This window comes from Paramisgurnus dabryanus, chromosome 3 (assembly GCF_030506205.2).
Source record: "Paramisgurnus dabryanus chromosome 3, PD_genome_1.1, whole genome shotgun sequence".
NCBI classification, from domain to species: Eukaryota; Metazoa; Chordata; class Actinopteri; order Cypriniformes; family Cobitidae; genus Paramisgurnus; species Paramisgurnus dabryanus.
This window is the reverse complement of record NC_133339.1, coordinates 28,775,903-28,792,034: the sequence shown is the minus strand read 5'-3', so window position 1 is coordinate 28,792,034 and position 16,132 is coordinate 28,775,903. Positions and strand designations below refer to the sequence as shown.

The 16,132-nt window shown below is 38.6% G+C and overlaps 2 protein-coding genes across 5 annotated transcripts in view; both read left to right on the top strand.

Annotated features, from left to right (window-relative positions):
- The window catches only part of rarab (retinoic acid receptor, alpha b), a 104,485-nt gene extending 94,217 nt beyond the window's left edge, over positions 1-10,268 (top strand). For all 4 annotated transcript variants that reach the window (XM_065276966.2, XM_065276951.2, XM_065276959.2 and 1 more), the window contains 6 exons: positions 2,220-2,361; positions 6,485-6,645; positions 6,746-6,922; positions 7,003-7,207; positions 7,787-7,945; positions 8,030-10,268. In XM_065276966.2, coding sequence (XP_065133038.1) covers positions 2,220-2,361; positions 6,485-6,645; positions 6,746-6,922; positions 7,003-7,207; positions 7,787-7,945; positions 8,030-8,226 — 1,041 coding nt within the window. In that variant the 3' untranslated portion in view covers positions 8,227-10,268. The remainder of the gene's footprint in view (positions 1-2,219; positions 2,362-6,484; positions 6,646-6,745; positions 6,923-7,002; positions 7,208-7,786; positions 7,946-8,029) is intronic.
- Positions 10,269-10,659: 391 nt separating this feature from the next.
- Positions 10,660-16,132, top strand: LOC135767336 (uncharacterized). The gene is made up of 5 exons (XM_065276978.2): positions 10,660-11,391; positions 11,638-11,655; positions 11,772-12,080; positions 13,844-13,969; positions 15,143-16,132. Exons 1-5 carry the CDS (start codon positions 11,361-11,363, stop codon positions 15,451-15,453), a joined length of 795 nt encoding a protein of 264 aa, XP_065133050.1. The 5' UTR covers positions 10,660-11,360; the 3' UTR covers positions 15,454-16,132.

Genomic DNA, 16,132 nt, shown 5'->3' with positions numbered 1-16,132 from the left:
ACACAAGCTTTGGTGAAATGACACGCTGTGTCTTAGGTGCCAGTCATTGGACAGACCTGTCAAAAGCATACATGCACACACACAGACTAAAAGCTTTCTTGGGTGTACTGATATGTTAAAGGCATTCTCGCTAAAAGCCTCTGGGATTATTGTTTTCTAAACTGGTTGTACTGTTGGTTGGCTTTGGACACGGGAAGAAAGTATATTGTACCTTTTATAGTCTACTTCGTCCAGGGCTTTGACAAAACCAGTTTGCGACCCCGATGAGGAAACACTTGTATTTGTTTGTAATGCATGACGAGAACCGTCCAACGTCCTTTCTTTAAATCCAACATTACAAAAAGAAATGTTTCCACGCATTTGTGTCGTTTTATTTGCAGATTGACTAACTAGCATTTATAAATGTTACAATGGGTTTTAAAAATGTCTTCATCCAAAATTAGCCAAATTCCGTGACATTCCGCATTGAACAGTAAATACAATTTTTATGCTTTGATTCCGTGATTCCGTTCGCGTTTTCCCTATTGTGAAAATCATAGAACTCTAAAATTCAGTGAGGAATAAAATTTACCAAATTTAGCAATTTATCCAATGAGGGCAGGGCTCAACGCAAATAATTTTTTATACTGGCCCAGTGGTTCGGGTTTTCACTTGCCCTGCCAAAATTTTCACTGGCCTGAATAAAATGTCAGTGTCACATTTAAAAATAATAATTGAAAAGTTAAATATAATTGTATTACATATACAACAGACCTGTTCCAACGAAAAAGGCTCCTAACTTTTCAGCTTTACCTGTAAACTGACAGCAAATTGCGCAAAATATTGCATTGTTTCTTTCGTCGTGTTTTACCCAAGTAAATGTCTGCTTCCAAGATGTTAAATAATATACATTGATGAATATGTATTTTAGTGACTGAGGGTGAAGCACTGGCTCGAACGGGCAAGCGACAATACTTTTTACTGGCCCGAACGTCTCTCACACTTGCCACGGGCCACCGGGCAGTCCTTTATGTTGAGCCCTGGAGGGAATTTGTTTATAAATTGTATATATTTTTGTTGTTCATTTTTCTCCAGCTCTTTTCGTATTTCACTTATTGTTGGCTCCTTAGACAAAATGTTAAGTGTTTTCTCATACGCAAGTCGATTTGGATAAAAGCGTCTGCTCAATAAATGTAAATGAATAATTGAGGCGATCAACAGATCTAATGCATTATTTTGGAGTTATAAACTTGGCTGTATTTAAGTGCCAAAAAGCAACGAGGCACTAATATTAAATTGAACTGATGTGGCACATTTGTATATATCTTTTTTACAACGGTGTCAAATGTACCATGTCTAATAAGATCATCAGTTAAAAGTCCACCGTCCTATTGGGTGTGCACTGTGAAGAGGCAATACAGAGAATATTCACAATGATTTTAATGGCTTTTTTATTGACCACAGTTTCCTAAAGACGCTGTTCCATCTTTCGTGCAGCTTACAGGCATGAGAACATTAAGACAAATGTTTTAATATTGTCGCTGATTTCATTACCCGAGCCTTGCTGGAGCATTGGACCGTATACTGCGTTCCTGCTCCTCTCAGACAGAGAATTTATCCACGTGCCCAGCTGAAGTCACAAGTGAAGCTTTCACTGTTTAATCCACTGCAGTCGAAATCCCCGTCACAAGCCCCCATTCCCTGTTCGATGTCTGCTCTCGCATTACATGCAGCGTCGCAGCTTTCATCTTATCTGTGAGCCGAGTACGTTTCTGACCTCACACTGACCCTCAGCCTGGAGAACTTGACCAGACCGCCTCCGTCATGTAATTAAAAGCAACGGAATAAGGGTCGGCCCCGTCCTCATCTGTTTCCTCCACTTAACTCAAGTCTAGGCAAGTTAACTAGCCAGTTTGGGAAGCTATGGACACTTGAAGTGGGATATAATACCCATCAGCTTTAGAATTAATGAGTCTGAATTCAGTGGGCTTTACTAAAACGCTCACACACATTTAGTATTATAGTAGAGTCGATGCCGCAGTTTTTCCACACGTTTGCTTGTTTCCATACGTTTGCATTCGAGGAGATGCGCATAATGTGAATATATGAATATATCAGCTCAGCTCGAGTGAGTCATTAGCGCCTTTATATAACAGTCAGGATTTCTGTGCTTGGCTTTTATTTGCATGCGTCAATGTAAATATTCTGACTGTAATGAGCCTCTGTGCTTTTCTCCTCAGGGCTTCTTCCGGAGGAGCATCCAGAAAAATATGGTGTACACCTGTCACCGAGAGAAGAGCTGTATCATCAACAAGGTCACCAGAAACCGCTGCCAGTACTGCAGACTGCAGAAGTGCCTGGAAGTGGGCATGTCTAAAGAATGTAAGTGACTTAAGCATGGAGAATAGCTTTTTTTATACATGCACAGCCGAACGCCATCCTTGCAAAGCATAGTTTATTTGACTTGTATGCGGACACAAAATGCAATACCTCTCCTGACTTACATACTTTTGTACGTGCATGCGTGACCTTACAAAAATTTGGCGACAAATGATGACAAAATTTCCGTCTCACACACTCTACGCTGACCCCATGTACGCATGACAACATAACTATACTTATATGTAATAGTTTAGTATATATCTCACCACGGTGTATACCATCCTCAGAAGAAGAAACTAATGGCGCTTTTCCATTGCATAGTACCCCACGGTTTAGTTTAGTTTGGGTCGGGTCAGCTCAACTCACTTTGGCGTGGTTAGCTTTTCCATCGAGTTTAGTATCACTTCGGAGTGGGAGGGATTATAGGCGTGTCGTTATATTTACGCTGCCTACTGCTGTGACATCATACAAGTGAGAGCGTTGTTGTACAATCCCATACATTCATTTATTTCTCAGTCTGCCACAAAATTAAAATTGGCCACCACAAATAGATGTTTGCACATCGTGTTTATAACTACCTCTGTCTCACATGACAGTTTCTGTTCAAACACCCGACCCGTGGCGTCAGTCGACGGCGCTCCGCTGAGCCTCATTCAAGTTGCTTTTAAGCATATATAATGCGGACGTGCACGTCGCGAATGTGCCCCCACAAACTGCAAGTCTGGAAAAAACTGTTATGGTGTCCTGGATTCTCAACCTGTGGATGTTTGGAAACTTATAGCAGAACACAGATAACAACATGTTTGCTTGAGACAGCGCAAGCTAGCAGTAAGCTAAAGCTAATATTTACATTATAGCAATGATGCTTCTCTCAGACCAATCAGTGACCTACAGTGTTTTCGCGTCACGTTTGGTATCAGCTCGGGTCGCTTGGAACACCAACCGAGGTGGTACGAAAAAAGTATCAGGTACTACTACGTACTGCACCCAATGGAAAAGCTCCCAAAAGTAAGCTGACCCGACCCAAACTAAACCAAACCGTGGGGTACTATGCAATGGAAAAACTCGTAAATTCTGTCATCGTTCACTGTTGTATATGTATACAATTATATTTGACTTTTGAATTATTATTTTTAAATATGTGACACTGACATTTTTTTATTGGGGCCATTGAAAATGTTGGCAGGGCAAGTGAAAACCTGAACCACTGGCCAGTATAAAAAATGATTTGCGTTGAGCCCTGACCAGTGATTGTCTTTTGATATTATGTCATGTTTGATAATAGTGGTTAAAGCATATGTTAACATGACATAGTTTATAAAAGCTTATAATAAAACAGATGCCTGTGTGTGCATGTGTCAAAACACTGACGGCGCATTCACACGGGGCAAAAGCGTTAACGCTTGACGGAAGGCTTGTCTGAAGCATGGCCAACAGCCAATCACAGTGGCAGCAGCACATGCTCCGGTCTTCCATAAACATAATTGGCTGGCTCTGCCTACGTTATTTGCACAAGGCAATCTGATTGGCTGATGTACGTGTTGCCGCTAGAAAAGTTGAGAAATGTTCAACTTCTGCCGCGAGCAACAGCAGTGAGGCGGCGCCGATGGATCCACAATTGAGTTCGCAAACACTTGACGACACCCATTAAAAGTGAATGGGAAGCGTCAATGCTTACACCCAGTGTGAATGCGCCGTGACACATTTTAGTCAACAAAGACTAAGGGTGTTTTCACACCTTGTTCGTTTGAGCCCTCCAAACGCTCTCGGAGCAGTTCAGGGTATATATGTCAACAAACCAAGTGATCTCAGACCCATCTAAAAGGACCCAAAAGTGAACCGAACTTGGACCACGTCCGGAGATGGTCTGAGTACGGTTCGCTTTTGGGTTCTTTTCTTCTTTTTGATATGTGAAATCAATGAGATCCCAGTCAGGTTTGTGTTTCGTTTTGACATTTTTAAAAATCAATTGCTGCACAGAAAGCTAGGGTCTGAGTTCTTATAATGTTGTGATGTGAACAAGAAAGGGTCTGAGATCAATTCAGTTCTGAAGAGGACCAAAAAAAAGAACTGGTTCCTCTCTTGAGTCCACTATATTTTGAACAACAATAGTACTGAGGTCACATTCGGCTAGTTCAGGGATGGGCAACTTAGGTCCTAAAGGGCCGGTGTCCTACACAGTTTAGCTCCAACTTGCCTCAGCACACCTGCCTAAAAGTTCTAGTATGCATAGTAAGACCTTAATTGGCTGCTTCAGGTGTGTTTAATTGTGGTTGAAGCTAAACTCTGCAGGACACCGGCCCTCAAAGACCGAAGTTGCCCATCCCTGGGCTAGTTCCTTTTCTGGTTCACTCTAAGTGAACTGGGTTTGGTTCTTTTAAAAGGAACTATATATGAAAACAACATAAGAAATCTTCAATAATGTTAGATATAAATATATAACCAATGCAACTGGATTTTTTGGGATTTAGGTTTTAATACACCGGTTTATACATACTCTTATTTTGTTTCCAAAGTAAGTGAGTGCTCAATACACACAATATCGCTGTCTGGGCTTTGTGCTTAACTTTACTGTCATATCTGGGGCAGAAATTTCAGTCTGCTTTCTTATTTTACATATTTCATTTTCTCCCCCCAGATATGATCTCGCACTCGTGTCACCATAAAGTTGTTTGCAAGCTTTTTGCACATGTTGTGTGGTGAAAGATTACCTCCCTGTGTTAATAGTTCTTTAATGGCTCCATTAGATTGTGTTTTCCGAGCTCACGCTGGCACCCAGCTCCCTCTGGAGAAATGAATATGTGACTGTGGGGAGAAGTGAGGGAGAATCATTCTCCCCCCCTCCGCCCCTTTCTTTTTGTGGAGGAGGGAGAAGAAGAACTATTGAGTTATCTTTAGACAAAGCAAACAATCCGAACCGAAGAAAAATCGTGGAAACGAAGATACAGAAATGATTGAGTCTGAGCATCAGAAGAGGGATGCAGGAGGATGCAGAGCCTGTTTTAAGCTCTATAAAGCAGGTTGATATTTGCAGTGTGACGTGATTAGATTAGACTGGATTTAAGTGAAAGCAAAGGTCATTTGTCACAGTTATTAACACCTGCATTCATTTCTCTTCTGTGTTTGATGAAAAATGACCTTTTACTTGCTTAAAGAGCTTTTAAAAGCCCTTCAGATTATCTTGCACCAGTTATGCCTAAAACCAATACAATGCTGATCAGCTCACCTGCATTTGGTTCTGAGTGTAAGCTAGGGATGTATAGATGTAATCAGATGTGTGATTCAAACTGATGCCAGATCAGTTCAGTACAATATAACTATCTTTTCATTGGATTGAATGATGAGTGAATATGAAGATGGTAATGCAGCTGTGTTATAGATGCTTGTATATTGCCAGTATTTATTTATAGTACTTGTATACGTTATTTTGTATATCATTGTGGAAGGGTTTTCAATGCAAATATTATGTGTCACCAAATACCTGTGTAAAAAGAGAAACTCAAAAGAGTGTCTTTAGTGTCTCACACACTGTGGATGATTGTATACATAATTTTTTTCTCATCATACAGCCTGTCTTTGAAAATAAATTTGATGCTACTGCCATCTTGTGGCATTTTTTAAAATCTGATTGACACTAAACACTATTTCACTGTTTATTATGCTGTATGATGTGTAGGAGGGGCAGTTTACAAAATAAAAATATTTGATATATTATTCCATGTTAGGGATGCATAACGATTAATCGTGATTAATCTATAGCAGAATAAAAGTTTTTGTTTACATCATGTGTGTGTGAACTGTGTATAATAACTTTGTTTAGATAAAAGCACACACATGCATGTATATATTTAAGAAATGTTTATATGTGTATATACATTTGTATATTTATGTATAATTTATATTATATATAAATACTTAATATATGCATATATATTTTTTCTTTAAATTATACATGCATGTGTGCATATATATATATGTTCACACACATATATGAAAACTTTTATTCTGCTATACATTAATCGGGATTAATTGTTATGCAACACTACTTCAGGTTTAAAGTGGAGTGTGGTGCATTTTGGGATGTGAGTAAGACTGATGGCTTTTGTAATTTCTGTCTGTGCAGCCGTTCGAAATGATCGGAACAAAAGGAAGAAGGATGAGAAGAAGCAAGAGTGTTCAGAGAGTTACGTGTTGAGTCCAGACACGGAGCAGATGATTGAGCGGGTGAGGAAAGCTCATCAGGAGACCTTTCCTTCACTCTGCCAGCTGGGAAAATATACCACGGTAAGTCGGAGCAGCTAACAGTTGTGAACTGTCAGAAACAAATCGTGCTGTAAACTTCAGCTGAGTGAACTCTCTCTCTCTCTCTCCTGATATCTTGTAGAACAACAGTGCTGAACAACGGGTCTCTCTGGACGTCGATCTCTGGGACAAGTTCAGTGAACTTTCAACCAAATGCATTATTAAAACGGTGGAGTTCGCCAAGCAGCTGCCCGGCTTCACCACGCTTACGATCGCAGATCAGATCACGCTGTTAAAGGCCGCCTGCCTTGACATCCTGGTAGGAGAAAAGTCAATGAATCTGTCATGCATATTTGTGTATTTGCTAAGCATGTTAATAAAACATCTCTTCTTCTTCAGATTCTACGGATTTGTACGCGCTATACACCTGATCAAGACACCATGACGTTTTCTGATGGGTTGACACTGAACCGCACGCAGATGCACAACGCCGGCTTTGGTCCACTTACAGATCTTGTATTTGCTTTCGCCAACCAGCTCCTGCCTTTGGAGATGGATGATGCAGAGACGGGGCTTCTCAGCGCCATCTGCCTGCTTTGTGGAGGTAGTGCATCCTTACAATCTTACTTTACACCTTAAATGGGACATTTCACAACGACTTTAAGATGTCAAATAAATCTTTGGTGTCCACAGAGTATGCATGTGAAGTTTTAGCTCTAAAACCATATAGATAATTTATTATATATATGTTAAAATTGCCATTTTGTAGATGTGAGCAAAAATGTGCCGTTTTTGGGTGTGTCCTTTAAAATGCAAATGAGCTGATATCTGCACAAAATGACAGTGCTGTGGTTGGATAGTGCAGATGGAGGGGCGGTATTATCCCCTTATGACATCACAAGGGGAGCCAAATTTCAAAGAGCAATTTTTTCACATGCTTGCAGAGAAAAGTTACTGGCTTGATCTTTTTCACATTTTCTAGGTTGATAGAAGCACTGGGGACCCAATTAAAGCACTTAAACATAGAAAAAGTCAGATTTTCATGATATTTCCCCTTTTAAAATTAGAAACTCTGAGTAATGCTATTAAAATATGACATATCTTGATATCCGTCCCATCTTTTACACTTGTTCATGTACATTTTCTCATATTAGTGTGTGATAAATGTTTTGTGTGCCATCAGATCGGCAGGATCTGGAACAGTCAGATAAGGTGGATATTCTTCAGGAACCTCTACTGGAGGCACTAAAGATCTACGTAAGAAAGAGGAGACCTCATAAACCCCACATGTTCCCCAAGATGCTAATGAAAATCACAGACCTGAGAAGCATCAGCGCTAAAGGTAAGATTTACTCCCGGTCTCCCTTAAAAATAAAATCCCCAGAATTCGCTCTCACAGTTGCATTCTCGCTCGTCTCTCATTCAGGAGCTGAACGAGTAATAACGCTGAAAATGGAGATCCCCGGCTCCATGCCTCCCCTCATTCAGGAGATGCTGGAGAACTCAGAAGGAATCGAGGGAGGTGGTGGAGCACGAAGCGGAGGAGGAGCGCCGCCAGGAAGCTGCAGCCCAAGTTTATCTCCCAGTTCGGGGCACAGCAGCCCGTCGGCCCATTCCCCTTGACTTTTATCTCCGGACAAGGCTCCACGCGGAAAGAAACTGGTTAGAAACCAGAAACAAGCCACGGTCGACCAGCATTCCGGTAGACTTTGATCCGGGGTGTCCCAACCCCGAACCGAACAGTAAATCTGGCCGGCTTTCATTAAGTGAAGACCAATGGAGTTACACGCAGGCCGAGCCTGATCCAAACTCACCCAGTCATTAAAAACACCAGTGATTCAGTGAATACACGAGCCCTGAGGGAGGAAGTGGCAGCCCTGTGTGTGTGCGCAGAAGCATCTCCTTGTGTCTTCCTGAAAACTGTGAAGGCCACTTTTGCTTGTGTATCTTGGCCTGTGACGCTATTTTATAAATTTCTCTTAAGCGAGCTGAGGACACGGAACGTCGGCTATCCTAAAGTCAGGGACGTTTTTGAACTTTCCAACCGTTTTGGTTCAGTTTCTTTGTTTTCTTACAAAAGATATATGAATATATGAAAATCTATATTGACAGAAATATTGACATTTTGTCTTAGATGGAATGCAGAACAATTCTTATGATCTTTCTCACTTTTCTCAAGAGTTGAATACAGTTAAGTCAACCCCACTGTTACGCTCACTCAAAAACGAGTGTCGTCGTTGTCGTTCGGGAAATATTTGTATCGAGACGAAAACAGGTAATCCTGTTCACTTCATGCACAAGGGCAAGTTCACACCGATAAAGACGAAAGGAAGTTCAAGCAGTTGTGTCCTGTGAGAATGTGAAACGAATGATTTGGAGATATATTCACCGACTTGCAAATGAAGGATCTCACGTATACGAGAGCGACCGACTCTTGTGATGTATTGTGTATGAGATCTTTGCTTTCCTGTAGCTTTTTAATATCGTTTAATTCATTTTTGTATCCGTCGAAAGATCCCCACAGTATTAGCAGATCATAAAGGAACGAGTTAATTCCAGGAAAAGAATATAAAGTTTATTTTAGCTCGATTTTTTTTAGGCCACTACAAAATCATTTCAAATGTGTGACACACACCTTTCACACAGGACGTTGTGCAGTTTCATGTTCGACTCGATCTCGAAGCCCAGCCAGTGGTAGATTAATGCGTTTCTAATGACGTCCACCACATCTGAGCTGTTGCAAACATTCTGAGAAACTTCCACCCCTTCCCCTACACACCTTACAACATCACTGCCTCTGCTCTCCCGCAGCAAACATTTAACCGTTGTCAACAACAACACTGCCTCCGTTCGACAATCACTTTTAGCTCACAAACAGCCCTGCCTCTGGAACGCACTGATCTCTGCCAGACGTCTGGATCGGCAACGCTCGATGTCCGCATGTACACCTCCATCAAATGTAACTAGTTTGATCTAAATTGATATTTTATTTCAGCTAATGTATGTTTTGCAACGATCAGTTTTTTACAAATCACTCCAAGAGTACTTTTGAGTTCCTCAGTGCTTATTGTGAAATTATTATTGTGAAAAAAATCTGATAAGATGAACCAATAAAATCAATACAATACGTTCTGTGTTTTAGTTCCCAGTGTTCACTTTTGTTTGCTCCCGATCCGATTCTGGCAGATCAGTGCGAGCATATCATTTTTATCGTACCAGTTTACAACAGCTCTGCCTCTACATCACATCTGCTGCATCAGTCACCATGAACCTTTGTGCACACAACTTCCTCTTTGACACAGTTTTAGCAAGGGCCGTGTAAACTTGTGTAAAGTGTTTTATTGCAACTATGCACTATGATTTTGGTAATCTACCCGTTTAAAAAATCACGGCCTCTTCCAGATGATTTTTATTGTGTATGTGGGCAAATGCATTTAGTCACTGCCCGAAGGTTCATTGCGACTGAGCCGTGTGTCACAACAGGCCTCTGTTTTCAATCATAGGATGACAAACGTCTTGCAGAGATCTACACAACGTACAGCACAAACTCTGTACTGCTTTAACAGGTGTTATACAGTCAAACGCACAAAAAAATGTTTCTGTTGTGTCAGGTCCTTGGATGATAAGATTCATGTTTAATAAAGAGTTCTGTTGTGTGTGTTTCAGACCATGTCCAATAGTTTTTCTTAATTATTGCTTTTTATGATGATGTTCCTGCACTCGAATGCTGGGTTGTGAAGGGATGAACCCAACAACCACAGGATTATAATTAAACACATGATGGTTTGGGTCAAATAAAAAAAGCCTTTTATGGGTGTATTTAACAAAGTGGCTGGTTTTGTCACTTTTGAACCGACGTTGGGTTGACTTGACAAAACCCAGTGTCTAGTAGAGTCTTGCGTTACCAACGCATAGGTCGTAGTTTCAAATCCCAGAGATTTTGAGAACATGCATACTGGTAAAATGTATTGCTTGAATGCCCTTCTTGCCGAATCTTTAAATATGCCTTTCTCTTAATATCTACAGTAAGCTGAATCTGTGTGTCTTAACATAACACTTATATTAGCCTGTACTTTTTGTGGAAATGTATTGTGAAGCTGCATTTGATTCATGTGACTGCATTGCGTATGTGTTTGTCAAACGGAAATTTTTCAATATTCCTCAAATAACCAGTTATCATACGTGAAGGGGCAGAAAGAGGAACAGGAAAGGCTGTGTTAATGTGGTGTTTTGTAGGCTGTTGTGCAGTGGCCAGTGTTGCAGGCTGTTCATTGCACACATTAAACCACAGTGTTTAATGTGTCAACAGTTTAACACGAGCCTTCAAAGTTTGAGGAAGCAAGCTCTTTAAGAAAAAACTAAATGTTCACATGACTAAAGGCTAAAGGTTTTTTTTTTTTTAAAGCAAATGCCGGTTTTGTGCAAACTGTCTGCTCTGCCATAGTGCTGTCGCATGGAGACATATTTAAGATTTTTAGTGCATGATTGCATTTTTGGAGGTCTGTGTTTTTACAGTGTCCATAAATATTGACATGCTATAAATATCTTCTTAACAGTTTGATGCATGTACAGTCCAGCATTCAGTCATTTCTGCTCATTTGCATATTTAAGTGTAGTGAGAAAGAGAGACAGGAAAAGCAGAAACAGAACTGTTTTATCTTCACGTTAAACTACAGCCTCAGTGGCTCTCACATTGGCATATATGCTGGCGGTCAGTGGAGATAAATATTATATTCATCCCACAATAAAGGAGAAAAATGCTGAGACCACTTCTTCACTTGATCTTTGGTAAATGCACTTTTTTACATTTTTACCACTGGTGTATTTTTTACTATAGTGATAAAAATAATCAGCTTTCTTGTAGCACGTATGTAGCTGTTGTGCAAGTTGTGAAAACTGTGAAAACACGTTTACAAAATAACAAATGCTCTAAGATTTTGCTTTTAGATAAACCTGTTAATATACCTTTTAAACTAGAATGTGAGAAATCCTAAATGAAACAAAAGCGGCTCATTTATGTTTTTTGTTTGACAGCCGTGCTTGTCATCGCTGGTGAGTGCTTTCAAGAAATTGTTTCTCTTATGCAAACAGTTTATATCAGAGGATCACATACAAAGTAAAGATTGACCATCAAAAATTGACATGTCAATTGAACATTTGTTTCACAGGAGATGAAATCAAAGTCAGACTGGTCGGTAATTTGGGCAACTGCTTTGGGACAGTGGAGGTCAATATTAATCACACGTGGAGAACGGTTTGTGGAGATGAATGGGACATTAATAAGGCTGCTGTGGTGTGTGAAAAGCTTGACTGTGGAAGAGCCGTTATTGCCCGTGCTCTGTTTGGGAATGAGAGCAATCAGCCGACTTGGTTGCGTCATGTCAGTTGTGATGTAACTGAGTCTTCTATTGGAGAATGTTCAGAACACTCAAACTATTGTTCTTCTAACAGTGAAGATGCTGGAGTTATGTGTTCAGGTATGAACATTTTAATATTATGCTTTTTGCTCTTTAATTGGAATGTCTTTATGAAGTCTGAAGGGGCCAATGAATTAATGTTCATTTCTGTTCATTCATCATAGTTTAACCTCTTCAACCCTGAGGACCCTGTCCCGGGTCCAGAATTTCGTATTTTGACTTAATATAAAATATTCTTTTAATCTTTGATGCTCCGTCATGGACCCCAGTAACACATATGAGATACTGTTTGAAAGCTTAGAGTCTCTACTTTCTGCAGATATGCATCACTTTGACACATCTTTTACTGTAAGAAAGTTATTTACACTTAATTTACACTATCACCCCCCCAATATTTTATTATATCATTTAATATTTACATATTTCATATTTTTCAAAAATGACAAACATGGGCAAGTCTTATATCAAATGAAAGCTCTCACTCTCAGGAATAAGGCTACAGTGTTATTTTTGTTCTAATATCAACACCTATCCAACAATCATCGAATGAATAATAAGGTAAAAAATGGTCTTTTGTAAACATATGGGAAACTTGAGTGTGGACTGCCTCAGATAGCACATATAGCCACAAATGATACACCATCTTTTATTTTAGGTCCTACTCTAAACAATGAGTCCATTCACAGCATTTTCTTTGGTTGTGTGCATATATAATCCCTTGCTATTTATTATATGTGCAAAACAAAAAATTCATATTTATATGAAAAATGTATTTTCACACCCTTTAGTAAAATAAGAATAACTTTTGAATGCGACATGCTAAAGAGTTCATTCTTTTTTTGGGTGTTTACTATCTGCTGCTGGTAACAACCAGAACTGTCTGCAGTCTGCTAGAGCACCCAGAACCAGAGTTATACACTATCAAAGACAGTATTTACAACATAAAAAAGAAAATTTGGTGTTTCATCATATGAAAAACAACATAAATAACAATATTTGTCACAAACAGCAGCTTTTTATGTAACTTCAAAGGGTTTTCTTTAAAATGATATAAAGAAATTGCATTTATTCCACTGTATGTGGTTATGGGGACACTTCAAATGTTTTTAGGCAGAAATTGTATACAAAAAGGGTATTATTCCTCCCTTCAGTTGGAGTAAAATAACTTTTGCATAGATTATGATAGAGAAAAAAATCCTTTTTCCTCTGTAAGCTGACAATTGCTGGAATCAAACAAAACTGTCTGCAGGGACCTGAGATACCCAGGGCCAGAGTTATATACTTTCAAATAAAAACTTTAGAAAAAAACATCAAAAAGCGCCTATTTATTTTTGTGTTTATTAGAGGACTGATATCACATACAACTATGTTGAGCACTTTTAACAGTGTTTTATGTAATTTCAAAGGGTTACCTGTAAAATGATACCAAACTTTTGTATGTAAACCTCTGCATGTGGGTATGGGATGCTTTTGAAATTGGGTAGGCCAAATCCAGGCAAAAATCCCCAAAATAGCTTCAGGGTGTAAGAAGTTAAATAAAAAATACATTTGATTTATATGAGCCACTGCATTATGGGATACCACATCTAATGCATAGTACTTAATTGCCTCAGGAGAAATATTCACCCCAAAATAACTGGGTACATATTAACATTGGGTAATTTTCAACTTAGTATATGTTCTATTCAGTATTTACCCAGCAAGGGTTAAATCAACCCAGCCATTTAAGAGTGCAGTACACACAGGTTATACTGTAAAGATAAATGTGTAGTAGTGTGTATAGTCTTTCAGACTGTCATTAATACTGCTAATATTTTTTTCAGCTTCTCCAGCGTTCATCATAGGTGCTGTGATTATAGCTTTAGTGCCTTCATTATCTATCACAATAATTATTATCCTGTTGGTGAGGAAAAAGCGAAGAAATCAAAAAAAGCAGCTAAACTCCAGAGGTGAGTTAAAGACGACAAATCATGAAAATCTGACTTTTTTCATGTTTAAGTGCTATCATTGGGTCCTCAGTGCTTGTAACAACCTAGAAAATGTGAATAGGAACAACCCAGAAAAAATTTTGGTAAACCGTTCTCTGCAAGCATGTGAAACAATAGGTCATTGAAATTTGGCTCCTCTTGTGACATCAGAAGGGGATAATACCACCCCTTAATCTGCACTATTCAACTATGGCACTGCCATTTAGTGCAGAGATCAGCTCATTTGCATTTAAAAGGACACACCCAAAACAGCACATTTTTCTCACACCTACAAAGTGCCAATTGTAGCACGCTATAATAAATGATCTATTTTGAGCTACAACTTCATATATGTACTCTGGGTACACCAAAGATTTATTTGACATCTTAAAAAAGTCAAATTGTCAAATGTCCTCTTTAAGATTTACTGGATGTGCATGGCATAAGTTTCATGATTTACACGCTAAAATTGGCTGGGTTATTTTTGACCCATTATGAGTAAATATTGGACAGAACACACTGCAGGGTTAGAAATGACCCATTGAGTTGTTTTTATGCAACCATGGGGTATGATAACCCAGAAGTTGAGTTAAAACAACCCTGCATTGGGTCAATTTTAACCCAGCAGTGTGTTCTGTCCAATATTTACCCGTTATGGGTCAAAAATAACTCAGCCATTTTTAGCATGTACATTGCAATAAACGACTTTCTTACTTAGTATTTTTGTCTTGTTTTCAGTAGAAATATCTAAAATTTCTTACATTAAGAAGTATTTTCTTGATGAGCAAAATGACCCAAGAAAATAAGTCTAGTTTTTAGACAAAAAATATACAATTTGTGCAAGCAAAATTCACGCAAAAATTTCTCACCCTGTTGGCAGATAATTTTGCTTGTTTTAAGGACAAATTCCCTTAAATTGTATATTTTTTGTCTAAAAACTAGACTTATTTTCTTGGGTCATTTTGCTCATCAAGAAAATACTTCTTGATTTAAGAAGTTTTAGATATTTATACTGAAAACAAAACCAAAATACAAAGTAGGAAAGTCGTTTTTTGCAGTGCACCTTTATTTTGAGTAGCCTACCTATAAAACCTATTGATTGAAAGATCTAGCTACCATATTTGTAGTTGTTTACCAAAATGTCTTGTTTCCAAGATGCCGTAAATATGAATGACATGCACGGTGTTGAAAGATATGACGTGAGGGATGAAGATGATGTTGACGACTATGAAAAAGTTGACGTTCCTGGAGACCATGAGGATCTAGACTCAGAACAAGACTATGTGGATATAGATCAAGATGAGCCTAAACAAGCCAGTATGAAGTCAGAGGATTCAGAACAGGACTATGTGAATATAGAAACAGAAGACTCAGAACAGGACTATGTCAATCTGGAATCGGATCATTCAGACCAAGATTACGTAAATGTGGATATAGCAAATAACAGAATTAGAGTAGATCAATGAAAGCTGTTTTAATATCAAATACAAGAGAACTGTGGCCTGGCTAGTAACGCAACACTAAGGTCATGATTTCCTGGAAGCACAGAACCTCCCACTCTTTATTGAGTTCTCAAATTGGGCTGTGGGGACCCCTGGTGGGCCACAATAGCCAGGAAGTCATTTTCTATAAATTATAAAATTGTTCCATATTATTAAAAAGTGCATAAAAGCTTTTAAGATTACTTGAAGAAAGTGTTAATATTGAGTTTAAGTACAATTTCAACAAAATGACCCTTGGTTTGAAAGTGGTGGGCTATTAATTCAAGTTGAATTGTGTTTTTGTTAATTTATTGCAGATCTAGATATTTTTCTCACCTGTAAATGTTTGACCTGAAAGGTGTGAGAACTAAATGCATGAATGTAAAATTTTTGGACTTTATATGACAAAAAGATTTTTAGGTGTTTTTTAAGATTATAGATATAAAGATTATAGATTAAGAATTTTTTAGGTGTACAGTAAAAATGTGTTTGTATGTTCTAGAAGCTTAATATTTTTCTCTCAGAATTTCAATTGTTTACTTTAACTGATAAATGCACAATCATATTGTTCAAATATAAAGTCATTTTCCTCTTATGCCACAAGGTGGAGCTTTGGCAATGACTTTCAGACAGTCCTTATTTTCTTTGTAATGTTGTGCAAATA

Bases quoted from the DNA above. Each gene is read 5' to 3' on its own strand.
- LOC135767336 (XM_065276978.2), top strand. From the start codon at position 11,361: ATGCTGAGACCACTTCTTCACTTGATCTTTG. The intron at 12,081-13,843 runs GTATGAACATTT...TATTTTTTTCAG, and splicing joins TGCTGGAGTTATGTGTTCAG to CTTCTCCAGCGTTCATCATA. The intron at 13,970-15,142 runs GTGAGTTAAAGA...CTTGTTTCCAAG, and splicing joins AAAGCAGCTAAACTCCAGAG to ATGCCGTAAATATGAATGAC.